Source organism: Hemitrygon akajei, chromosome 21 (assembly GCF_048418815.1).
Source record: "Hemitrygon akajei chromosome 21, sHemAka1.3, whole genome shotgun sequence".
Taxonomy (NCBI): Eukaryota; Metazoa; Chordata; class Chondrichthyes; order Myliobatiformes; family Dasyatidae; genus Hemitrygon; species Hemitrygon akajei.
Window position 1 is genome coordinate 16,658,042 of NC_133144.1, and position 14,340 is coordinate 16,672,381.

At 42.1% G+C, this 14,340-nt stretch overlaps 1 protein-coding gene across 6 annotated transcripts in view; it reads right to left on the reverse strand.

Annotated features, from left to right (window-relative positions):
- The window catches only part of cib2 (calcium and integrin binding family member 2), a 145,148-nt gene that overhangs the window by 38,342 nt on the left and 92,466 nt on the right, over window positions 1–14,340 (reverse strand). For all 6 annotated transcript variants that reach the window (XM_073024882.1, XM_073024879.1, XM_073024884.1 and 3 more), the window contains one exon: window positions 2,407–2,518. In XM_073024882.1, the coding sequence (XP_072880983.1) occupies window positions 2,407–2,496 (90 nt within the window). In that variant the 5' untranslated portion in view covers window positions 2,497–2,518. The remainder of the gene's footprint in view (window positions 1–2,406; window positions 2,519–14,340) is intronic.

Genomic DNA, 14,340 nt, shown 5'->3' on the forward strand with positions numbered 1-14,340 from the left:
TTGAAGATGACATGAAGATAGGTGGAGGGGCAGGTAGCATTGAGGAAGTAGGGAAGCTATAGTAAGAAGTAAACAAATTAGAATAAGCAAAGAAGTGGAAAATGAAATACAGTGTTGGCAAGTCCATGGTCATGCACTTTGGTAAAAGGCACAAAAGTGTAGACTATTTTCTAAATGGGCAGAAATTTCAAAAATCTGAAGTGCAAAGGGTCTTGGGATTCCTTGTACAGGATTCCCTAAAGGTTAACTTGCAGGTTGAGACAATGGAGAGGAAGAGAAATGCAATTTTAGCATTCATTTCGGAAGGACTAGAATATGAAAGCAAGGGTGCAATGTTAGGTCTTTATAGGGCACTGGTGAGGCCTCCCTTGGAGTATTGTGAGCAGTTTTGGGCACCTTATCTAAAAATAGGTATGTTGACATTGGAGAGGGTTCAAAGCAGGTTCATGCAAATGATTCCGTGATTGAAAGGGTTTGTTGGCGCCAAGCCTACACTTGCTGGAATTTAGAAGAATGGGGGGAGGGAGGATCTCACTGAAACCTATCAAATGTTGAAAGGCCTAGATAGAGTGGATTGGGGAGTGGATTTTTGAGGAGCAGAGGGCACAGCCTCAGAATAGAGGGACGTGCATTTGGAACAGATATGAGGAAGAATTTCTTTAATCAGAGGGGGGGTGAATCTGTGGAATTCATTGCCACAGGCGGCTGTGGAGGCCAAGTCATTGGGAGTATTTAAGGTGGAGACTGACAGGTTCTTGATCAATCAGGGTGTGAAAGGTTAAGAGGAGAAGGCAGAGAGGGGCACGTATCAGCCATGATCAAATGGCTGAGCAGGCTCAATGGCCTAATTCTCCTCCTATGTTTTACGGTCACATGGTTAAGGTACAACCTGTCCCTCTTGTATAGGTCACCCCAGGCCCAAAAGGGGTTCCAGTGATCCAGAAATCTGAAACACTGCCCCTATCTGACTTTCTATTCCTGGCCTATCACGTGGCACCAGGAGCAATCCACAGATTACTACTTCTAAGATCTTGCTTTTCAGTTCTTTCCTAACTTACTATATTCAATGTGCAAGACCTCTGAGACCTCTTCCTCCTTTCCATCTATGGGACTTGATAATTGTTAGGTAAAAGGCTGAAAGACTACATTAATCAGCAGAGAGGTACAGCTAATCAAGAATATTCAACACTGATTTCTTAAGGAAAGGCTGTGACTAATGAGCTTTAATTTTTTGAGGTGGTAACAAGGAGGCTGATGAGGGTAGAACCACTGATGTGGTCTACTGGGATTTTAGCAGGATACTTGACCAAGTCTCAGATGGTTCAGTAATACACAGTCCAACTACTCAAGAAGGCTCAGATCTTCAATAGATCTTTCATTTCTTTATGTGTTCCAGGTGCTCTGAACATTTGACACCTTGCCTTTTACCTTTGGCCTGGTCTAATAATGCCAGTAAGGGTAACCCTCCTCTGCCACAGGTCCACAAAAGAGGCAGAGAGCACCAGGAAGGGTCAGTGAGGTCATGCTGGTGCTCTATTCCTTCACTACTGCTCACTCTACACCTTCTTTGTAACCTTTAAAGAGCTGTCTAAAAAGGACCACTTTTGAAAACTGCAGCTCTAGATCATCTGCCTGTATATCCGACATCTCTATTCAAAAGGCAGTCACAACAGTAAATTGACGGGATTAACATGGAATCGCCAGGGATTTAATAGGCTCTGGAAACTTACTGTTTATTTTTCTTCTCTCTCCTTGGCTGTTCACTGCACTGGGTCTGGGACTGGTCTTTGGATGGTTGGTAATACCACTGTAACACAGGTATTATACAGATGTCGCTGTATATCTACTGGTTCTCGCATGGAGTACAGAATCCAAATCCCACTGCAGTCTGATTCTGTGACACAACACTAGGTGCATGGAAATTCAGTGATTGACAACCTCTGGTAGCAAGACTCATTCAAAAAATCGCCATCTCATATAATATCTGCCTCATATGCATCAAGATAGATAGTCCTGGAGTCTTGATCTCTATCTCTATGGCATTCCTCTATTCCTCAGGGCATTATCTGTCATTCCCCATTATAAAGAACTTAAAGCTCACATATCTTTGCTCTTGCCAGTGCAGACAAAGCCTATCTCTGTGTTTGCCACCCACCCATTGAACAGGGAGCAGGTTGTTGGCTGCCCTGCTTAATGCTTAATAGATGTTCTTCTTTATTGTCTTGTGGAAGTTCCTGCTACCCTCTATTAAGTACAACAATTCTTCCTGTGATTTGTACCTTGTGAAAAAAAGCAAAGAATCATACTGCTGTTAGCTGCATGACTAAATCCTCCTCAATCATACAAACCGTGCATGCACGTGAAGGATGTCCTGCATTTGACAGTGAATGGAGTCTATCCTTGTACCTTTAGCTCCGGCATATTTACTATGAGTTGAATTGGAAGTGTGACATCTGGCTCCTTGGTGTAATCCATTGGCACTATGTGAGGAGCCATCTCATGGTATCTGCCATGCAACCTGCAGAGAAATGAAAGACAATCTCTGAGCACCTTGATAACGTATGCATTCATTTGCAACTTGGTGTGTCTTTAAGCATTAGCCAGTCCATCTGTTGCTTGATTAATAATTAAGTCACTGATCATTGATGTTGGGACATTTGGCAACTACATCAATGTTATCTTTCTCATATGACTCAGTCTGAGAAATGCTACAAGCAAGGAAAAAAAGTAAATCATTGGGTTTTCAAGAGTGTCTTAATAACTTTCACTACAGTTTTACTCAGGTCCAAGTGCCAAAAATTAAACATCCTTTTCTTGTTTTCTTGTCAGTATGATTTAACTGTCTGGTGCAAAGCGGTTTGACCCATTTTCAATCGACTCACATTTTTTCCATTAGATTTAAGAGAATATTAAATAATTGGCATGCTAACATATTAATTAATTAAGATATTTAAGAGATAAGGACAGCACAGTAGCATAGCTATGAATACAATGATTTACAGCACCCGCAGTAAGATTGGGGTTCAATCCCACTGCTGTCTGTTTTCCCCATGACCGTGTGGGTTTCCTCTGGCTTCTCTGGTTTCCTTCCACATACTTTTAGGGTTGGTGAGTTGCGAGCATGCTATGATGGTGCTGGAAGCAAGGCTACACTTGCAGGGTACCCAGCACAACTTTCACTGATTGAACACAAATGAGAGATTTCACTGTATGCTTTGATGTATGTGCGACAAATAAAGCTAATCTTTCGTTCTTTATACAAGGCTGAATACTGGAAGCATAGTCTTAGAGGTGCATCTCATCATCTGGGCTCTGCCCTAAGGTCACACCAGGATGACAGTGACGATACATTTTCTCATCAACTGCCCTGCTCTTCTCACTCCTTCAGACATATTGAAATATAATATCAAGCTATAGATGTGGTTAGCTCAGACCTAAAGAACCAAGCACTGTTCTGGTCCTCACATTAAGAGAATAAAGGCAATAAAGAAGCTGAAACGGCTGGAGATTTGGACGTCGGATCACAACGCTGCACTGAACAAACCTAGATCTGAATGCAGGCCATCACTAGCCAGATGGAGACCTGGACCTGTATAAACCAAAAGACAGTGTTAGACCTGAACCCAGACTTTCCATTGAAGAGTCTAAGTTCAAGACTCATGTATCACTGAATGGTTCGCATCTAGACTAAAGCCCATCCTTGGAGGGATAAAGAACTAGGCCCATATCGTCTATAAGGTAGTTCAAAGTTCAAAGTAAATTTATTATCAAAGTACATATATGTCACCATATATAACCATGAAATTCATTTACTTGTGGCAATCACAGTAAATACAAGATACACAATAGAAACAATGAAAGACCGCACCTAACAGGACGGACAACCAATGTGAAAAAAAGCTCTGCAAATACAAAAAAACAGCAGACAAAAAACAAATAATAATGATCATAAATAATCTCGCAGCCTCCACAATGGACTCACTTTCAAGGACTCCTCATCACCTGATCTTGATATTTATTGCTTATTTACAGTATTTGTTGTTATTTCATTTTTTCTTTTGTATTTGCAGAGTTAGTTGTTGTTTGCACATTGGTTTTTTGTCCGCCCTGTTGGGTGCCTTCTTCATTATGGTTCTTGGATTTACTAGGTATGCCCGCAAGAAAACAAATCTCAGAGTTGTATATGGTTCAAAGTTTAACGTACTGCAAGATTTATTATTAGAGGATATATAAGTCACTGCATACAACCCTGAGATTCTTTATTCCTGCGGTCATACTCAGCAAATCTATAGAATAGTACTTGTAACCCTCTCATGGGGCTCATATACAAACTTGGCTTGTTAGCTAACTCTGCTAACAGCCAATGACTCAGCGGTGAGGCCACCTTTCATTCGTGATATAAGTCTATGGTCCGTATTATTTGGGGTTCCATCAAACAGGGAAGTTGGGATGTTCTGGTTAAGGAACATTAATTGTAGTGAATGTTGTGTAAATACTGCCCCATGCACAATTATCGGTTGCCAAGAAATGACAGATCACACACTGGCATAAAATTACAAAGTAAGTGTATTTACCATATTTTCGACTTTAACAAATAGTTACAGTAAAAGAAAAGAAAAATTAAAGGGCCCATTACAGTTAAACCAGTCCAATGTGTACATAAACCTTGGAGCTCATTTCTGGCATAGTTGGGAGTATCTCGTTACCCATGTGCTGAACCCACATTCTGCATGAAGGCACCCATCATATTCCAAACTTCCCTTGAAGAGCATCTTGAACAAACTGGCTCTCTCAGGAATATTGGTATGTCCTCCTGTCCTTCAGAAATCTGATCCCACCCAGCTCTACCCAATCTTCCAATAGGCAGAAAGTTACACAATCCTGAGTCAGACAATGTGGCTCCTCACCTTTAGCCAAAGCCAAAACACTCTTACCAGCAGAACACACTGCTTTTGAGAAAACTGCTGAAATAAACATACCTCACAGCTTAGTAGTAGAAATCTTAACCCAGGGTATTACAATACTATAACGGGATCAGTGAAAGATCAAGTAGAGCACAGAAGGCAACAAACTGTAAAAATGCAAATCCAAATAAATAGTAATAAGTAACAAGAGCATGAAATAACAGATAAAAAGTCCTTAAAGTAAGATCATTGGTTGAGGGAACATCTCAATAGATGGATGTAGTTATCCCCTTTTGTTGAAGAGCTTGATGGCTGACATATATGTACTTTGATAATAAATTGACTTTGGACTTTGAACATGAACTTTACTTGTGGGCGTTCCCAATAAATACAAGACACACAATAGAATCAATGAAAGACCACCCCAACCGATGTACAAAAGGCAACAAATTGTACAAATACAAAAAGATAAAAAGAAATCATAAATAAATAAATATAAAGCTAATGAGATGAACGAGTTCCTGAAAATGAGTCCATAGGTTGTGGGAACAGTTCAGTGATGGGTCGAGTGAAGTTATCCCCTCTGGTTCAAGAGCCTGATGGCTGAGGGGTAATAACTATTCCTGAACTGCTGGTGTGATTCCTGAGGCCTTTGTACCTGCTTCCTGAGAAGAGAACATGGCCTGGATGGTGGGTGTCCTTGTTAATGGATGCTGCTCTGTGTAGATAGGCTTAATGGTGGAGAGGGCTTTACCATGATGGACTGGGCTGTATGCACTATTGTTTGTAGGCTCTTTTGTTCAAGGGCATTGGTGTTTCCAAACCAGGCCATGATGCAACCAGTCATTATACTCTCCACTAGACATCTATAGAACTTTGTCAAAGTTTTAGGTGACATGCTGACTTTTCACAAATTTCTAAGAAAGTAGAGGCACTGCCATGCTTTCTTCGTAATGGCACTTATGTGCTAGAGCCAGAACAGATCCTCTGAAATGATAACAATTCAGAATTTAAAATTGCTGATCCGCTCCACTTCTGAATACCCTGATGGGGACTGGCTCATGGACCTCTCTCCTCCTGCTGAAGTCGATCATCATCTCCTTGATCTTGTGACATTGAGAGAAAGGTTGTTGTTGTGGCACCACTCAGAGAGATTTTCAATCTCCCTCCTATATGCTCATTCATCAGCACCTTTCATTCAGCCAATGACTGTGGTGTTGTCAGCAAATGTAAATACGGTGTTGGATCTGTTCTCACAGTCATAAGGATAAAGTGAGTAAAGCAGGAGGCTAAGCACACAGCCTTGTGGTGCACCTGTGCTGATGGAGATGGTAGAGGAGATGTTGTTGCCAGTCTGTACTGACTGAGGTCTGCAGGTGAGGAAATCAAGGATCCAATTGCACAAGGAGGTATTAAAGTCTAGAACTTACTGATTAGTTTTGATGGGATGTTAGTATTGAATGCCGAACTGCAGTCAACAAAGAGAATCCTGAAGTATACCTCTTTGTTGTCCAGATGTTCCAGGATTGAGTGAACATCCACTGGTTGACCTGTTGTGATGGTAGGCAAACTTGAGTGGATCCAAGTCACTTCTCAGGTAAGAATTGATATGTTTCATCACTAACCTCTCAAAGTACTTCATCACAATTGATGTAAGTGCTACTAGATGATGATCATTGAGGCAGGTCACTACATTCTTCTTAGGCACTGGTATAATTGAAACCTGTTTGAAGCAAGTGGGTATCTCAGACTGCTGAAATGAGAGGTTAAAGATGTCAGTGAACACTCCAGCCAGTTGATCAGCACAGGTCTTTAGTATTCTGCCAGGTATACACCTGGGCAATGCTTTCCATCGGTTCACCCTCCCAAAGGATGCTCTCACGTCAACCTAGGAAACTGAAATCACCAAGTCATCAGGGGCTGTGGGAATTCATGAAGGTGCCACCATGTTTTGATGGTCAAAGTGAGCATAAAAGGCATTGACAAGAGGAAATCTGCAGATGTCAGAAATCAAAGTAATACACACAAAATGCTGGAGGAACTCAGCAGACCAGGCAGCATCAATGGAAAAGAGTAAACAGTTGACGTTCTGGCCCAAGACCTTTCATCAGGACATTGAGCTGGTCTGGGAGCAAAGCTTTGCTGTCACCTATGTTGCTTGGTTTCACTTTGCAAGCGGTGATAGTATTCAAGCCCTTCCTCAGCTGTCGAGCATCCTTCAAGTCAAGTCAAGTCACTTTTATTGTCATTTTAATCATGTTACGAACCCCGTAACTGGGTCACTTACCAGCAAAGATAGAGAGGTCCTTTGAAGTCTGATGGTACTATTTTTAACAGTATTTATTAGTAAAAATACACAAAAATAATATCAATGCAAACATACAGATAATATACGTCGTCAATACTAAATCTAAAAGTGCGGGTATAATAATAATCAATAAGAAATAGGTCTATCGTTGTCTAGGGGATAAATGTATTGTCCGATGGAAATATAAAAGTCACTCAATTCATGCAGGCTGCAGCCTTTGGTTGGAGAGGGAGAGAGATTTTCAGCCGGCTTTCCTTTCATGATTTCGATCTGTCAGAGTCTCGTTGGTGTGGCCGTTCACTTGTGGCCTCTCCTTTAGCTAAAGCCATTCTTCCGTGGTGAGGCCGCCAATCCCAGGCAAGGGAGGACACACACGAGCCCCCCACCGGCTGTTGCTATTAAACGCTGTCACGGGATTTCTAGCATTTCTCCTGGTGCGTCTAAAGGGGTTGTTCCCCAGACCCTCTTTTATCCTTACTCACGGGGTCTCAGATGTCAATCAGGTTGGGATGATGCAATCCCTCAACGAGCCCACTCTGGTCGTCCCCTGAGGGCTTCAATGAATAGTACAGTACTCAATACACAATTCCGTCTCCAAGAGACAATAGCCGTTATCAGGGGTTTTTTGTTTCGCTGAGGCCAGGACACATTCCAAACCTTGAGGATTCTGCGTGTCTCTCTCTCATTTCCTGGGTCCCAGACCCGAATTAATAGCGATCTTGTGATTCTCAAAAAGGAGGGGGCGACTTTGTACCCTTCGGCCCCTCAGAGTTGTGGCACATTCGTAACAACCATAACTGCTGGTACAGTGCATAGTAAACATGAGACAGTGATTCAAGTTTGGTCCGGATTGCTACTTGACACGTGAGATGGCTTTTTGGAGATTGTACTTGATTTTCTTGTATGTAACATGGTCGCCAGAGCTGAATGCCACTAATTTGGGCCTTAGCAAGTTGCAGATCTCATGATTCATCTGGGGCTTCTGGTTTGGGAAGACTCTGAATGATTTTGTGGGGACACACTTGTCCATGACAGTTTTTCTAAGGTCCATGACAACGGTGGTGTATTCATTCAGATTCTGCGATGAATTTTTGAACAGCCCAGTCTACCAACCCATAGCAATCCTGTAGCCAGTCCTCAGTCTCCAACAACCACCTCTTTGTTGTCCTTATCTCTGGAACCTTGCTCTTTAGCCTCTGGCTGTAAGCAGGTAGGAGGAGGACAGCTAAGTGATCAGATTTCCCAGAATGTAGTCTAGGCATGGAACAATAGGCATTCCTAATCATAGTGTAACAGTGGTTGAGTTTGTTGGGACTCCTCGTGCTACAGGTCTTATGTTGATGATAATTGTACAGAGTTTTCTTCAAACAAGCCTGATTGAATCCAAACTATAATTTTAAAGGAGTCGGGCTAGGCTGTTTCTTGTTTGCTAATCACAGCATTCAAAACATCAAGTGCTTTTATCATTTGCCTTTGGAGATAGATAAACTGAGATCAGGATCATAGTGGAGAACTCTCTTGGTAAGTAGACCAGTTGGCACTTAATCATCAGATATTCCAAGTTGGGGGAACAAGAGTGCAACAAGACCATTGCGTCCAAGCACCACAAAGAGTTCATCATAAAAGACAGACCCCAACTATTTGCCTTCTCTGAATCAGCAGCCTGGTCCTTCCGGTGTATTGAGCCCTTAGGTCCTCAATCTTGTTTTCTAGCAACTGTACATTTGCTAACAAGATGCTAGTTAGAGGGTGTTTCATTCCTCAACAATTCACCCTTCTCCTCCCTCTCTTCTGGCCAACGCGATGTATCTTCATCCACTTAAAGGTACCATAGCTGCATGCTTGAGAGTTGAATCTGTTGAGTTCTTCAGAACATCACTAATTCATTAAGACAGTTCAAAATTATATTGCTTAAAGGGAAATTACAGATTGCAAATTGTAGTGAGAGTAATTCAGAAGTATATTTAGAAGATTTGTAAGCAGCCTACAATGTATCACCATGGTTTACTAACGCCATCTTGGAGTTAGAGATCCAGGCATATATCTTACACTAGACAATCACACACATGGACCTGTATCCACAACTGGACAGTTTTGGACTTGGACTTGAACTCTTGGAGATTGGGCTGTCTGTCCATCACTGGACAAGTGTGAACCTGGACCAAAATTCCCTACTGGATAATTAGAGAGCTAGACACAAATCCAACACTGGGAACTCATAGACTTGGACTCAAATTTTCCACAAACAGCTGCAGACCTGGCTACGTCCACTAATTGAGAGATGCGGAACCAGACACATATCTAAAGCTAGATGGTCAGAGGCCCTGAACCGTTTACTCCGTGGAATGTCAGTGACATACTGCAGAGTCACATTCACCTCCAGGCATTCAGAGACCTGAATTGTTATGTGCCATGGTATACTGGACAGTCAGTCTTGTTGCCATATACAACACTCGAATTTTGAAGACCTATATACATATTCAATATTGACTAGATGTAGACTTGGACTTATATCCTCTGCATCAGTCATCAGTTAGAGGCATGCAGTCATGCTCATTATTATTTTTTCTCTCCCATTCTGTAGGGAACCCACATGAACTTTAACTCATCTTTTCCATTTAACATATCCACAGAAACTTTTATAGCTTGTTTATTTGTTTATTGGTTGATAAGTATTATATTCTACATTTCCTTTCCCTTTCAATGTTGTGCCCTCCTCTGGTGAAATATTTCCAATCCTCAAGCTTACTGCCTTTCTGGGAACAATATTACCGTATTAATTTGATCTGGGATAGCTTGGTTCCTTATCTCCACAATACAGCATTTCAGAAAAGGTTTCTTAAGTACTCAATGAAGTTATACCACATAGTTATAGATCATTTGTTTTATCTAGTATGTACTTACATTAAAGTCCCTAATGATTATTTTATTACCCTTGTTACATACACTGTCAATTTCCTGTTGTGCACAATGTTGTATCTGAGACGTACTATTTGGGATTTACAGATAACTCCCATCAGTATCATTTTGTCCCTTGTTGTTTCTTAGCTACACTAACCTGATTCTTCTTGATGTTCTGAGCTAAGATCCTTCCTCTCTCTGCTATCTTAAACCCATTCTTTACTATTGAGAATATCCAACCCCTTTTCCACTTCACATTACTCTTCTGGAAGTTATGTATATGATAATATTTAGCCTACCCTGTGTCATTTTGGAGTCATTTAAAAGGTTTTTTGATGGCACTCATGTGTTTCTATTGGTGCCATTAATTCACCTATCTTGTTACAAATTTTGCCTGCATGCAATTAAAGATCTTTCAATGTTCCCAATTCCAGTAATATTTTTACATTTACTGTATGTTGTATTCTTTCTCCCTTCATGACAGACTTTGGCTGTACTTCCCTTTATTGTTTTGATTTTTTTATTAAGCTCTTTAAGTTTCCCCAGATCAGAACCCAAACACTCCTTCTTCCTCATGCTCAACCCCTTCCCTCCAGCTTTTTATACTGGCTTTGTTCTCTCTATCTTTCAGTCAAGGCGAAGGGTCTTGACCCAAAACACTAACTATCTATTTCCCTCCATTAATCCTGTTTGGCTATCTGAGTTCTTCCAGCAGATGATGTGTTGCCCTAGATTCCAGCATCTGCAGTCTCTTGTACCTCCCTCAACAAACTACGAAGTTTTATCTATAGTCTTAGATATTAGTCCCGATCAGGTATGTGAAGCTTGTCTCAACAGGATAGCTTCATCTTTCCCCAGTGCTGGTGCTATTAACCAATAAATCAAAAATACATTTCTCCCACTCAGATCTTTGAGCCATTAATTCAACGCTTTCTCAATTTGCAAGTGCTCTTGAAGTAGTCCATAGATTATTACCTTTGTAGCTCTGATTTTTAATTTGAATTATTTTTGTTAGTATTTTTTTTCAGTAGAACTTTTCCTTGTCTTGTTCTGACATAGATCACATAGGGAATTTCTCCTCTCACTCCAAATTTCTTTTCTGCCCTTAGTTGTGTTTATGCCTAAAACCAAAGAGATAATACAACCTTGGGATTCATGGATTCACCCACAGAGAACAATATTACGCACTCATAAACTATCCTCTATAACCACAACTTTCCTTTCCTATGCTCGTTTTGAGGGAGAAAATGACGTGCAGCGAGCAAGCCCATCCCACCTACAAATGACCAGGTGCTGTGTTTCACCGTGGCCGATGTGAGAAGAACCCTGTGCAGGGTCAACCCACGGAAGGCTGGTGGACCAGACAACATTCCTGGTAGAGTGCTTAGAGGATGTGCAGACCAGCTAACAGATGTTCTCACTGACATCTTCAACACCTCCCTGAGTAGCGCCACCGTTCTATCGTGCTTCAAGGCCACCACCATCGTCCCTGTGCTGAAGAAGTCTTCAGTGTCCTGCCTAAATGACTACCATCCCCTTGCACTCACATCCATCATCATGAAGTGTTTCGAGAGGCTCGTCATGAGGTACATCAAGACCCTGCTGCCCCCCTCACTGGACCCCCTGCAGTTTGCGTACCGTCCCAACAGCTCAACAGGCGACACCATTGCCACCACCCTCCCCACCTGGCCCTAACCCACCTGGATAAAAAAGACATGTACTCCTGATGAAGGGTTTCAGCCCGAAACGTCGTCACTACCTCCTCCCATAGATGCTGTCTGGCCTGCCGAGTTCTGCCAGCATTTTGTGTTTTTATGTACGTTCAAATGCTGTTCATAGACTTCAGTTCAACATTCAACACAATCATCCCTCAGAAACTGATTGGAAAGCTGAGCCTACTGGGCCTGAACACCTCCCTCTGCAACTGGATTCTAGACTTCCTGACTGGGAGACCTCAGTCAGTCTGGATCGGAGGCAGCATCTCCAACACCATCACACTGACCATGGGGGGCCCCCCAGGGCTGTGTGCTCACTCCACTGCTGTTCACTCTGCTGACCCACAACTGTGCTGCAACACACAGCTCAAACCACATCATCAAGTTCGTCGATGACACTACCGTGGTGGGTCTTATCAGCAAGAATGATGAGCCAGCTTACAGAGAGGAGGTGCAGCGGCTAATGGACTGGTGTTCACCTGGTGGAGAGTCTCACCTGGTCCCTCAACACCAGCTCCATAGCAAAGGAAGCCCAGCAGCGTCTCTACTTTCTGTGAAGTCTGAGGAAAGTCCATCTCCCACCCCCCATCCTCATCACGTTCTACAGGGGTTGTATTGAGAGCATCCTGAGCAGCTGCATCACTGCCTGTTTCAGAAATTGCACCATCCTGGATCGCAAGACCCTGCAGCGTATAGTGAGGTCAGCTGAGAAGATCATCGGGGTCCCTCTTCCCGCCATTATGGAAATTTATACTACACGCAGCATTATGAAGGACCCCACGCACCCCTCATACAAACTCTTCTCCCTCCTGCCATCTGGGAAAAGGCACCAAAGCATTCAGACTCTCACAACCAGACTACGTACAGTTTCTTCCCCCAAGATATCAGACTCCTCAATACCCAGAGCCTGGACTGACACCAACTTACTGCCCTATTGTCCTGTTTATTATTTATTGTAATGCCTGCACTGTTTTGTGCACTTTATGCAGTCTGTAGTCTAGTGTTTTTTTTTCTGTGTTGTTTTTTTACATAGTTCAGTCTAGTTTTTGCACTGTTTCATGTAACACCATGGTATGGAAAAACGTTGCCTCGTTTTTACCGCGTACTATACCAGCAGTTATGGTCGAAATGACAATAAAAAGTGACTTGACTTGACTTGACACCGTGAAAGTGAATGTAGCGGTATTAGGGGATAGTTTATGAACAGTATGAATGATCCTCTATATCATAGTACTGTGGTCAGTTTGTTCATCTATTCGCAGACACTGTTTTAATCCATACAAGGTACAAGATCTTCACATCTGATGGACATATAAAATAGCTGAGGCCTCTGCAATGATATCTGTGGATCCCCATACCTGTCCCACCAAGTGCTAGTTGACTGATGAGTTCTTTAGTACGTAGCCTAAGGAGTGTGACTGCCTCGTCAACAAAGTCTCTGCTCCTCTGATTCATTGCAGTGTGTGAAACTCTGACTAGATCATTATTGCTGTACTTGATTCCACCAACTGCAGACACCTTCTCCAGATGGATTCCAATAGTTACCATCAACTCCCATACATTAAAACGGCAACATATCAATCACCCTGCAACACAGGTCTTAAAATATCTATGTAATGTAATCATTGTCTACGTGCACTGCACTCTTTCCGTAGCTGCTACACAATACTCTGTATTCTGATTTTTCTACTTTGATGTACTGATGCATGATGTGATCTGCCTGCATACAAAAAGTTTTTCACTGTATCTCGGTATGTGTGCCAACAATAATAAACTAAATCAAATTACGAGCATTCAAATCAGTCACTGTCACCCAAGACCTTTAGTGGTAAAAGTCCACAACAGACAGACCTTTTGTGCTAAAATCTCACAGTGCTTTTGGCTGTATTTACTTTCCAAGGTAACATCAATTAACCAGTTCTAGCTAACCTAAAAAACTAAAAACTACTTTATATCACTGTAATTACAAGTTACTTTATATCACTGATTTGGACCTCTGTCTTCCACTAGACAGGTCAACCTGGATGAAATCAGACAGTCAGAGACACAGGACTATATCTCCACTGGACATTTGGAGGTCTGAACCAAAATCTCCCACAGAATCAGTTCCAAAACCAGAATTTACTGCTAATATTCTACAACTGCTGTACTTCTTCAGGAGAATGTGGTCCTACAGCTCCTTTTAGCTGAATTACAGAGACTATAAAACAAAGGCAGGATGGTATATGACTTAGAGGATAACATGTCAGTGGTGTACTGGTACTGGTACACTGGGAATGATCATAGCTGTGGAAGGTGCTGTTGGAGTAGTCTGAGTTGAACAACTTCAGTGCACACTGCAGCCACTGTTTGGCAGTGGTGAAGAGAAGAAATGTTTCGTTTCAGCTGTGTGTTTCCTTACAAGGTCCCGAGGTTCTTGGAACTACATTCATCCAGGCAGATGGAAAATATTCCATTACACTCTTGACTTGTGTCTTTTAGATCGTGGAAACTCTTTGGGGTTGTCAGGAGC